Genomic DNA, 12253 nt, shown 5'->3' on the forward strand with positions numbered 1-12253 from the left:
AATATTATCTCATTGGTGAATTGTTAGTATCCACTACAACTTAAAAAAAGAGTAGACAAGTGAACCCATGAACCCCGGTCCAATTTTAATCATAAGAAGCACTTTTTCATTGCATTTATCTTACTTTCTACTTTCAACAATATTTTAATCCTAAAATACATAAATACTTTGTTTACTTAATCACACACAAAACCCAGAAACAACTATCTCTTTACTTCATTTGCTTAGTTTACAATGTTCATTTACTTTACTTTATTTTTACTACATCTTTTGTCTTCAATTACGAATACGAAACATTGTGGTTGACAACCACACAGTGGAGTTGGGGACACAAGGCAATACTTTATTTTGCAGGATTGCTAGAAGAAGAGGAAAAATGACGACTCTAAGCCAATTCCCTAAGAGTTCAATATAAACTCTCGAGTCACCCTTGTGGGGAAAATTCTTCACTGACTAGAACACTCTTCTCTGGAGTCCCAACATTGTAAGTGCTATCAATGTGCTTGCTTCTGAACTGATGATATGCGTGGTTGTAGTGGTAAGGTCACCTACTTGGGATAAGTGGTTACCAGAAAACGTTGGTTGAATGCACTCAAACACACAACTTTACATCATAGATGTCAAAAGTGATTCCATAGCAGAGGCCCACCATCCTTCGTCTTTTGTGATGCAACTAAAATTGGTTACTCCATCGGCTCATGCACATCTTCATTAATGTCATCCTTGTGCCGGTCCTTTTTAATGCAGATATCATATCGTCCCAATCCCACACTGTGCCATTTCACTTCCACTTTTAGCCACCCATGAACCCTAGATCCCCCATTGCCAGCAATCGCAATGGTGAAGGGCTCGTGCCCGAGGAAGAAAAGTGCCCACAACGACCATGAGAGGTTGGGCCCTCATCAGACAAGAAGGGACGCCACTAGCGCAAACACTTCTACGTCACGGCGGAGGTGGCCCACACCTAGTGGAAGGAGAAGGCCGCAAATCCATGGAGTGATGTCAACCTTCCTGGCTGGTGGCATCTGAACCGGGAAAGGATCTACTACCGCCAGATCCGCGGCACGTCCCCGCCAACTCAGACATGTGGGAGCACGACTAGAGGTGCCCACACCTATATCCTACGTGACGCGTTGTTCCCTGATGAGGAGAACGATGGCGAGGACGCGGGCCAAGGTGAGGAGGAGGACGCCCAAGATGACACCGACGGCTTTGCGTCCCTCGCGTATGGAAAGGAGCTAGAGGAGGCCACCATCAAGAGAGAGGAGGAGGAGACCCCTGCAGCCACTCGACCTAACCGAGGAGGAGGCCCTCAAGCTCTCCCTTGAGAAGCCTGAGCTGGAGGAACTCGGTAGGTGGGACAGGGCTCGCAGAGATCCTGTGGTAGTCCGCGCTGGTGCAACAACACCTTGCCAAGCCTCCGGTGATTCCACCGTGCCAGTTGGCCCCGGCCCAACCATGGTCGTAGTGGAAGGCGCACACCTGCTGCACCAACTTCAGAGCCTACGTGGCCTGGGTCGAATGGGCTAGCACCCGTGCCTTGCCAAGCACCAACACCATCACAGCGCGTGAGCCGCTGATGTACTAGCCACCGGCCCTGCACCACCATAGCCGTAGTCATCGCCGGTGGTCATCACCATCGACGACGAAGAGGATGCATAGGCGGCGGCCCAAATTCTATTTAGCTAGAGTTTATCTAGTTTATAATTTATGTCCTTTTTCTTTTCTTTTTTGGCCGCATGTAAATTATGTTTGTATATGTGAACTATTATGAAAAATGCATGAGGTCGCTGGTTCACCCCTCACCTAAACGGATGAGGGAAGAACACAACCCCATTATCTGTCTGCGGGCCAATCAAATGGACCAAATCGGACACAAGATACATGATTTTATTTTCTTTGGAATGTTGAGCATTGAAGATGTGTTGAATTATGTAGGAATAATGTTGCATTGAGGAGGCCCTGCAGTGAACTGCAACTGTTGTGAGGTGACAAGTTGTGCAGTGCGGTATCTGCATGGCTCTGCTTGAATGCTAGTAGACCTAGTACAGCAACAAAAGTACCTCTACCACATACCTAGCTGGCTACCTGATGGCTACACCCATACATACCACACAGAACCAATACTGTACAAACCAATAGCAACATGCCCATGCAATGCAAGTTCCCTTCGTCTTTTCCTTCGTGTCATTGTGGAGAGAGAGAGAGAGAGAGAGAGTTTGTTGGTAGCTACACAGATCCCAAGCTGAGAGAGAATGTTGTATTATCCGGGCATGAGTTTCTTTTTTCCTTTTCTTTTGGTTGCACATATATATGTTGTGTGTCACTTGTATGTGTGAATGGTGTTATTGTGTGGGTCAAGACTCAAGAGCAAGAGAGCAGCTAGCTCAGCTCATTCCTTTTGCTTACTTTAAAGCCACGCGCAAACGCGAGCACAAACGGACTTGCTCACTCCATCATCTTCTCCTTCTCCCGCTCCTTCCTGTTCTTCTTTTCCAATCTCCACCGCAAGCAATGCCGGGAGGACACTGCTGATCATTAGCTAGCTGGTCCTTTTCTTATCTCTATTGATATAGTTCAACCATTTCGGCCACCGATCTCCACATCATTCTCCTCTCTCGCCAATCGATCTCTATCTAGCTAGATAGCTTCACATTACACGATGACAAACAACAATAGCAACAATGGCAATGGCGGCAGCAACTCGGCGGCGAGCTGGCTGGGCTTCTCGCTCTCGCAGCACATAGACGACCACCAGCATGTGCAGCACCAGCAACAGCACCAGGGCCTCTTCTACCCCAGCTCTGTCGCCGCCGCCTACAGCCTGGGCACCGACGTGGCCAGCGGCGGGTATTACTCGCAGCTGGCATCCATGCCGCTCAAGTCCGACGGTTCCCTCTGCATCATGGAAGCTCTCCGAAGAACCGATCAACAGGATCACCACGGTACGTGCCCAGGGGCAATACAAAGTACATTTGTTCCCTCGGCCGATAAGCCAAGCAGGTTTCTTGGACTCCTCCTGGCTGATGATTTCCTTTCCTTGTCGATCGGTCACCTGCAGGGCCGAAGCTGGAGGACTTTCTTGGAGCGGGGCAGCCAGTGATGGCGCTGAGCCTGGACAACACCTCCAGCTTCTACTACTACGGGGGCGGAGGCGGTGGTGGTGGCGGTGTGCACCACGGGAACGGCCACGGTGGCGGTGGCTTCCTGCAACAGTCGTACGACTTGTACGGCGGTGCTACGGCGGTAGCGGCCGAGGAGGACGCGGCGGCGGCCACGGCCATGGCGAGCTGGGTGCAGGCCGCGCGCGGCGCGACGAGCGCGTACGCGACGGCCGAGAACGTGCTGTCCATTGCGGCAGGAGCAGGCCAACAGCAGCAGCAGCACCTTCACGGGCACCACCCGCTGGCCCTGTCCATGAGCTCCGCCGGGTCGCTGTCCAGTTGCGTGACCGCGGGGGCCGAGTACGGGTCCGTGGTCGCCGCCGCAGCGGCGGACGGCGGGCGGAAGCGTGGCGGCGCGACGGCGGGGCAGAAGCAGCCAGTGCACCACCGCAAGTCCATCGACACGTTCGGGCAGCGGACGTCGCAGTACCGGGGCGTCACCAGGTACACTACACATGTACATTGTGTCATTAGCTTGGACAATGGCATCCATCTGAAGGTAGTGAGCTCGAGGGAAGAGCAGAGTGTAGGAGATTAACGTGTGATTAAAATTAGCAGGCATAGGTGGACGGGGCGGTATGAGGCGCACCTGTGGGACAACAGCTGCAAGAAGGAAGGGCAGACCAGGAAAGGGAGGCAAGGTAGTGCTTCAGCTACATTTTCAGTTAGCTCCTGTAAACATGATCAATCTCTTATCATTTTGTGGCTAACTAATAAGCTTGCTAACCAATGTCTTCCTCCTCTGTCGTGGTGATTAACTAACTACTCGGCCGCTGGCTATGCAGTTTATCTCGGTAAGTAGTTTATCTCGGTATGTTCATGATCGACCTGCCAACATGGTAAAAACTTGATTGTGGTAAAAACTGTGTTACACATATATAGGAGGGTACGACATGGAGGAGAAGGCGGCTCGGGCGTACGACCAGGCAGCACTCAAGTACTGGGGCCCTTCCACCCACATCAACTTCCCCGTAAGTAATCGCAGCAGTACATGAGATTATACGCGTACTAGCACTATTCAGTTGGGACGTACTGGTACTTGGTTAATTGGTAGAGTGAACTGTTGCTAGGCACAGTGACATCCGTGCTGTGGTCTCATATACATTTACTTGTTTTCGCATGCATGCAGCTGGAGGATTACCAGCAGGAGCTGGAGGAGATGAAGAACATGACGAGGCAGGAGTACGTGGCACACCTCAGAAGGTAATGCATGGCGGCATGGAGGTGAATGCATTTCGAGGAGGAAAGAAGGGGATAAATAAACTTAAGAGAAGAGGAGTTTGATGCATGATTTAATCTGCAGGAAGAGCAGCGGCTTCTCTCGCGGCGCGTCCATGTACCGCGGCGTGACCCGGCACCACCAGCACGGACGGTGGCAGGCGCGCATCGGCCGCGTCTCCGGCAACAAAGACCTCTACCTCGGCACCTTCGGTGAGTCACTCTCTGCCTGCCTGAAAATCTATCTGAACCTGAGGCGCCATAGCCGGCGAGCTTTGTCGCGGCGGGAGGGCGCAAGCACTGCAGGGCGTTCCTGTCTAAATCATCATCATATGTGTCCGTCGTTGCAGGCCAATGATGCTCTTCCCCTCTCTGCCAAAGTGAGAGGGAATGTTTTGTTGCTTTGAGCTTCTTCTTTTTTCATCATGCATTCCCTCTACAAATATCTTTCTCTCCACCTTCTTCTGTGTATGGCCCTGTGCATGCGTGGCTCCTTTGCATAAGGCTGGCCTTTCCTAGTTTTCGCACTGTCCCAAATCGCACGCGCGCTCTCCGGCTTTTCTTTTGCATCGTCGTCGACTCGTCGTCATCCACCTTTGACCATGGCGCCGCTCATCATGACGGCGCGCGGGAGCCCCGCGCGTTCCCTCCCTAGATTCCTCGGTTCAGATGAACTCAGACTCGAGATCCAATGATTCCTGCATGCGTGTGCAGTACCTGCTGTCTCTACGTACGTACTGATACGTCTCAATGACCGATGTAATGTTCTCCACTCCGCAGGGACGCAGGAGGAGGCGGCGGAGGCGTACGACATCGCCGCCATCAAGTTCCGGGGACTCAACGCCGTCACCAACTTCGACATCACGCGCTACGACGTCGACAAGATCATGGCCAGCAATACGCTCCTCCCCGGAGAGCTCGCCAGGCGCAACAAGGACCCCACCGCCGCGCCGCCACTTCCCCTGCCCGCCCCCGACGACAGCGCCGCATCTGCTCTGGTGCCGTTGTCCACTCAGACTCAGAGGACGGACACCGGTGGCCGCGGCCACCACCACGACGTCCTCTCCTCGGGCGAGGCCTTCTCGGCGCTGCACGACCTGGTCACCGTCGACGGCCAAGCCGCGCAGGGCGGCAACGGCGCGCACGTGCATATGTCCATGTCGGCCGCGTCGTCGCTGGTCACGAGCCTCAGCAACTCCCGCGAGGAGAGCCCGGACCGGGGCGGCGGCCTCTCCATGCTCTTCGCCAAGCCGCAACAGCAGCAGCAGCAGGCGACAACGACGGTGCCGTCCCCGAAGCTGATGAGCACCCTGGCGCCGTTGGGCTCCTGGGCGTCGTCGGCCAGGCCGGCAGCCGTGTCCATCGCTCACATGCCCATGTTCGCCGCGTGGAGCGACGCATGAACGATCGGATTCACCCAAGAACTCGTGCGTGCATGCGTTTCATGGAGACGGCAGGCAGTTTTTTCATTACTAGCTAGGTCGGCGACGTGATCAAGGAGTAGCGAGTGATTAGATGGACTTTGTTGGTGTAGTAATAGTAGCTAGTACCAGTAGCATCTAAGAGAACTAAGAGTAGTAGCACCAGTAGAGGACGGAGACTATTGCCGGAGACGTAAGATTGAGGAAATGCGCGCCGTGGCCTCCCCTGTTTCCTTCTTCTCCGGCTTACTGACGGAGGAGAAGGGGTTTTGTAAAATGGGAGGCCGCCGGTGCATCTCCTCCAAATCCAGAAACCAAATATTATAGCTAGCTTAGCCTCACTTACTAATTGGAGTTCTTGGTTTCCTATCAAAAGAATTTCTTGGTTAATTTACTTTCGGTTTGTCTAGAGACAAAAAAGAAAAGAGTGTATCAAGCAAGCAGCTCTCTGTCTCTCAGGGATCACCTGCGTCCAAACACTCAGGGCAAACGTAAGGCACTCTTTTTCGAAATGCATCAAAGTGATGTGTCTAACCTTTATTTCATTTATTTAAAAAGACTGGCAAACGCCTTACAATGAACATACAACCTAAAGTTGTCAAATAAGGTGACAACACACCACCACATAACACAACGATAGCGGGCAAACACGGTCTAGTTCCCCAAGATAAAACCATTGTTGGCTCACCGGCCAAAACTATAGAGAGAGACAGAGAGAGAGAATGCCTCATGCGCACACTTCAGAAGTCGTGTTCGCTATCTTCTGTCAACCCATTTCTAGGGTGTAGAACGAAGCAAATGTCACCGAGACAAACCAGCCACCGACACCACCATGGTGTCAAACAACGCCACCGCCCACACGCGAGATCACCTATGCACAAACGGTCACCGCCAAGACTCCTTGGCACCAGCGGAGGTGGCGAGTGCGAAGGGCGTGGTGGAGGCTAGGGTTAGGGAGGGGCGTTCCTTAGCTTTTCCTCAACGTATAAGACACTAGACTAGCAGGTGGATCCCGCATGTCAGCGACCTGGTTCTTTAATGCTCAGTGCTCTTAAGAGCATCTGCACCGGCGCGCCCCAAATAGGCGCCGGCAGGGGCGCCGACACCTCCATTTGGGGGACGCCGGCACAACATCCTCCATTTGGGGGAGCTGCTCCCACACCGGCGCCCCCAAACAGGCGGCCCGATAGATAATTTGAATTTGAAATCTCAAACACAACCATAGAAATTCGAATAAGTCTACGAATATGAAGTTGGGCCAACACACGGCCACCAAATGCGAATAGGTTTTGGAATAAGAAGTTTGGGCCAACAGACGGCCACCAGATCGCCGTTTCCGGCGCAAAAAAAAGGGGCTTTCGAAGCAGATGATCGCATGATCACACGAAGGAGGTCACGGGCGGCGGAAACTCGACGGCTTCCTCATCGGCGGCTGGCGGCAGCTCCGTCGCTGCAACAGGATCCACGGTCGCCGAGGGAGGCATGAACGTCAACGGTGCCGGGGGAGACATGAACGGACGGTGCCGGGGTAGACATGAACGCGGACGGTGTCGGTGTATACATGAACGTGGACGGTGCCGGGGGAGACATGAAAGCGGACGGTGCCGGGGTAGACATGAACGGTGCCGGAGGAGACGCCGCCGCAGCTCACGCCGCCATCACCTCTTGGCCGATGCGCTCGCGGTACATCTCGTGCTACGCCCGCGCCAAGGGGTCCATCTTCTCCATGTCGGCCATCAAGATTTTCGATTTTTGAGACATTTTGGCCAACGATAGTTGTGTTGCTTCGTTGTTGGCCTTCATGGCAGCGGCGTGAGCTTCCATCTTCGCCGCCTCCAACCTCTCCCTCTCCAACTCGATCTTGGCGTCTTGCTTGTCGAGGATAGCCTTCCACACGACGACGGCTCTATCGGCAGCTTCCTTGTTCTCCACCGAGAACGAGGTGATCATCTTCTCGATGGAGGCGTCCATGGCTGCCAATACTGGCGCTGCATTCCTGTCGGCCTTGGGCTTCTTGTTGCCAATGGGGCGCCCGGTGGAGGCGCCGGCTGGATCGACCGGCCCATCTTCCCCGTCCTTCAAGAGAGTGTGGAGGAGGTCGTCCCATTTCTTGCAACCTTGGAGCTTGTTGTAGCAATGCATAAACGGAATCTTTGTCCTTGTGTTGGTTCTTGTACATTTCGAGGGCTTTGAGCATCTAACAATATATGATGCAAAACAATGAAAAACATTGAAGATCATCAATTCATATGCAACAAGTTGGATCATCAATTCATATGCAACAACATTGATCACCAATTCATATGCAAATAAGATAGGCGTAGATCATACCCAATCCACCATCGTCATGCCGCTCTCCTTTAGTGCCTTGATCTTCTCTTGCGCGTCCTCCTCACGCTCGCGCCGGTCTCGGCGTCGATCAGCTCCTCCTGGACTTCCTCCTCACCTTCGTCCTCCTCGGCCTCTTCTTGGTAGTCGTCGACCAGGGGTTCGTAGGCATGGCCGCGTATGATGCCGTTCAGGATCTCCTCCTCGCCGACAATCTACGCATAAAGTTACAATCTTTGAGTCGCCGCCAGTGTCTACGATGCACACAACACATAGAAAGAAAGGAAATGCACCTCGTCCTGGCCCATGGACACGCCGGACCCGCTGCCGAACACCTGCTGGGTGCGCCTGCCGTCGCCGGGGAAGAGGTCGCGGGAAGGCCGGTGCCGTCCGTCACGTGGCCCTCGGTGCGGCGCAGGTCAGGCGAATCGTTCAGGTCGGGGAAGCGGAAGGCGCCGCTGCCCCGAGTCGTTGAATCCGGCGAGAACGGAGACAACAACGGTCATGTCGATGTCCCCGAACTCGGGGAGTAGCGGGCGCGGCCGTCCATCTGCGACAGCCGCATCTGCGAGATCGACGGCGCGTCCGCGGTGTACCCCGCGTCGTAACCGGGCGATTACGGGGAGCTCGAGATGCTGTTCAGGACGCCGCCCAAGCTCAGGCACGCTTCCGCAGAGGCCACCGCTTTCGCTGCGTCGAGGGCGGCGATGCGGCGCCTCCTGCGGTCGGCCGTGACGAAGGCACGGCGTTCCATCTCCGTCTCCCAATCCTCCTGCAACATGGTCGCCGGCTTCTCCTTCGGCGCGATGGTGCGCGTCTTCGGCGGCGCCTTCGTCGGCGCCTTCGCCGGAGCCCTTCTCTTCGGTGGCATGGCGCGGCGGCGAGGGTTTTTAGGGTTCGAGGCTGGATGGGAGATTGAGCGGCTGGCGGGAGAAATGAGCGGCGGAGGGGACGGGGTTTTGGGGGAGAAGATGTATATTTTGTTGTTGTGTGGCTGACAGGTGGCTCCCACACCCAAAATTTTCAGCCTCGCGAGGCGCCGGCGCCCGATTCGCACCCTTGACGAAGGGGCCGGCACGGGGTTGCCGACGCTTCTATTGGGCTCCAAAAATCGCCGGCGCTGTTTGGGACGCGCCGGTGCGAGCTCATTTTCACCCCCGGCCCCAAAAAGCTATCGGGACCGCTATCGGACGCGCTGGTGGAGATGCTCTAAATGGGCTTGTGCCACACTACAGGTCTACCAATTGGGCCACTACCCAGTACCGGCAAACTCTCCATTACTAAGTTGGGATAAGTTCCAGCCCATATCCACGTCTATAGATAGCGATGGCAATAACTCAGCGCTGGAGTGAATGAGTCTTTACGGGCAGACGTGAACAAGTCAACCAACGAAGCAACCAAGCTGTAGCAGCAGTGCCCCGTCTCGCTCTCTCTCTCTAGCGCACACTTCACAGCTCATCCACCATGTCCTGCACCGCGCCATTGCTGCACGGTCAGATGAATACTGGCAAACATTTGATGCTGTTGATCATGTCAACTGTGCCGCTGGAAAGGAAAGTCGTCATGGCGCACACATGACAATGGAGAAGTAATTAAGTCTGAATGGCCCTCGCAAATGCGAGGGAAATATTTGAATATGTTTGATAAAGTATATATACAAATATGAATACCTACAATACAAAATCAATGCGAGGGTGCAAAACTTTGTTTGCATGTACTTGAACTGAATGCAAAATTTTGCTATGCTTAGCATCTTACAATTTGTAAAGGAATTATTTTTGTACTTTGTATGAGTGTAGGTGTTTCCGACACCGTGTGTGTTGGTTTGAGATTCGGATAAAAGGAGTAGAAAGATAGTTCGCTACTTCTTCATCTACCACACCGAGCGGGAATCTCGAAGAATAAATTGATGATAGCGGAAACACCCACACACCCATGCGTGTGCGTATAAAATCCCAATTTGCAATCCCTTGGGTTCCCCAAATTGATCAGTTTAGCTTTGAACCATGTCTAATTAAACTTTAGTGCAAGCACTTAGTTAAGTTGGAATATACTTCCAAATCTTATTGAACTCGATAACTGTACTCCCTCCATTAAGGGCATACTATTTTTTTTATTTTTGACTTTTGATTGTCGACTTGCCGATAAAATTTAATATGTAAACTGAAATATTTTTTCTTATCATATACCTGCTTCGTGTTCTGGTTTTATTCAAACTCAAACTTTGCAAAATTTGATAAAATATATAGGAACAAATATCAATATCAATACTACCAAAAGCAGATAATATCAAACCTCAAAAGTGATAATTCTAATATCACGGCTGTAAATGCAGATATTGTTGCTAAAATATCTGATTAAACTTTAAATTTTCTTTTGCGATAAAAAACTTTAATTTTTTTTGACTTTAAATAAACTCAGAATGTGAAATAAAAAAAAAACAGAGGAAATATAATAGCTTTGAAATATGATTGTTAGATCTAATGTTTGTATCTATGAATTATAGGAAGTAATAGCTATATAACTATCTAAATTGACACGGACGATTTTCAGCTGGACTCTTATATTTGGTGGTAGTCCCATATCTTTTTGTATGTTTAATGAAAATAAATCCTACATTTAATGATACGCTGATCTAGTTCGAAATAATATTGTTGATCGTGCTGAGCTATGTCTTTCAGGCTCGATCAATTTGGCCATGTCAAAAAACTGCCAACACGATCAGCTTTGACTTACGAACAATGGTACCATTAGCTAGCTTGGTTTTATAACGCCCGATCCCCGATTAGCTAGTTAGCTAGCTAGCTATGCCTTCCAGACCCGATCTATTCTGTCATGTTCAAAAACAGGCAACGTTTTTAACAAAATTGGGTCCTATTTATATGTCTACTAATTTTTCATTAAATTCTAATCTTTTTCGTAATAAATAACCTTTTTTTCCTGTAGTGCTTAGATGTCATGATTTATTTTTGGCATCATCCGGTCAGATGTACATGTGCGTGGGTCTCCTAGCATGGCACGTCGTAAAAGGAAAAATCTGTTTAAACAAACCTTTCTTTTTTGTGCCAGGTTAGTTTAAACAATTACGTACCTCATCGTACGTGCACTTCTCGTGTATTTTTTCTTTGACACGTAAACATAAGTCTAGATAGTTGTTTTGGCTGACAATAAAAGTTACACAATAGCTCGCTAAATCTTAACCGTAAATTACATATCTGATAGCCAAAATTAATTTAGATGATGTGAATTAACGTGGTGTCTCCGTTAAATATCCGTATTTGCTTCGAATAGGCGCGACAATAGTCTTTTGTTTTTACCTGATCTTGGTGTACGTATAGCATCTAGACTCTATTTCTCAACGTATGATAGAAACCGGACTCTTTCGTTGAGGTCACATTTGTTCCGATCCAAAACATACTTCTTATGCATATATTTTAAATCTCCGGTTTCGGAAAATTCGAATTTGCACGACAATAGTCTTATGTTTTTCTATTCCTACTTTTTTTTAGGAAATCTATGTATTCCTACGGGAAAATTCAATTCACACAACCGTATGTATGATTATATATTTTGTTGTTGAGAATCAAATATATCCTAATTAAGTGGCAATATATATGTGTTCCAGAAATGTCAAATATTCTCTCTGTACTCGTTGAAGTCATTCCACATGGTATGCCACTTATATATGTGCATGCAGTGCTTTAGTCTGATACGTTTTTCAGGCTTTCAAGCATGAATACGTGGGACCCTAATTTGATATGGTGATAGAAAAAAAAGATAGAGTTGCCCTTTTTTCTTGGGGAGACGGAGCTAACCTTTTCTTTACGTAAAACATTTGGACTCTTCTCGGTACTGGTTAAGGCGAGAGACTCCTCCGTACATTTTCAGGTGTACGTGTTTTGTAACGTGACATAGTTTACGTAACTTTGACCTAACATTTAATCTCATCCGTTACTATTAAAATCAACGAAGCCAGTAATTTTAGCTTATGTGGATTAACCTGGTGTCTCCGTTAAAACACCCTTATTTTGCTTTTAGTATATAATAGATAGATGTGTCAAGAGATTTTTTTTTTTTAAAAAACGACCAAGAGAAGGGTTTGTTGGGGCACACAAGTGAGGA

The 12253-nt window shown here is 50.1% G+C and overlaps 1 protein-coding gene across 1 annotated transcript; it reads left to right on the forward strand.

The window, feature by feature from the left end:
• The first annotated feature begins 2662 nt into the window (after positions 1-2662).
• LOC124678504 (AP2-like ethylene-responsive transcription factor CRL5) lies at positions 2663-5785 on the forward strand. The gene is made up of 8 exons (XM_047214380.1): positions 2663-2945; positions 3062-3608; positions 3723-3805; positions 3950-3958; positions 4047-4135; positions 4294-4367; positions 4468-4595; positions 5163-5785. Exons 1-8 carry the CDS (start codon positions 2663-2665, stop codon positions 5783-5785), a joined length of 1836 nt encoding a protein of 611 aa, XP_047070336.1.
• The last annotated feature ends 6468 nt before the right edge of the window (positions 5786-12253 follow it).

The sequence above is a fragment of the Lolium rigidum genome, chromosome 7, assembly GCF_022539505.1.
Source record: "Lolium rigidum isolate FL_2022 chromosome 7, APGP_CSIRO_Lrig_0.1, whole genome shotgun sequence".
In the NCBI taxonomy this organism is placed as follows: Eukaryota; Viridiplantae; Streptophyta; class Magnoliopsida; order Poales; family Poaceae; genus Lolium; species Lolium rigidum.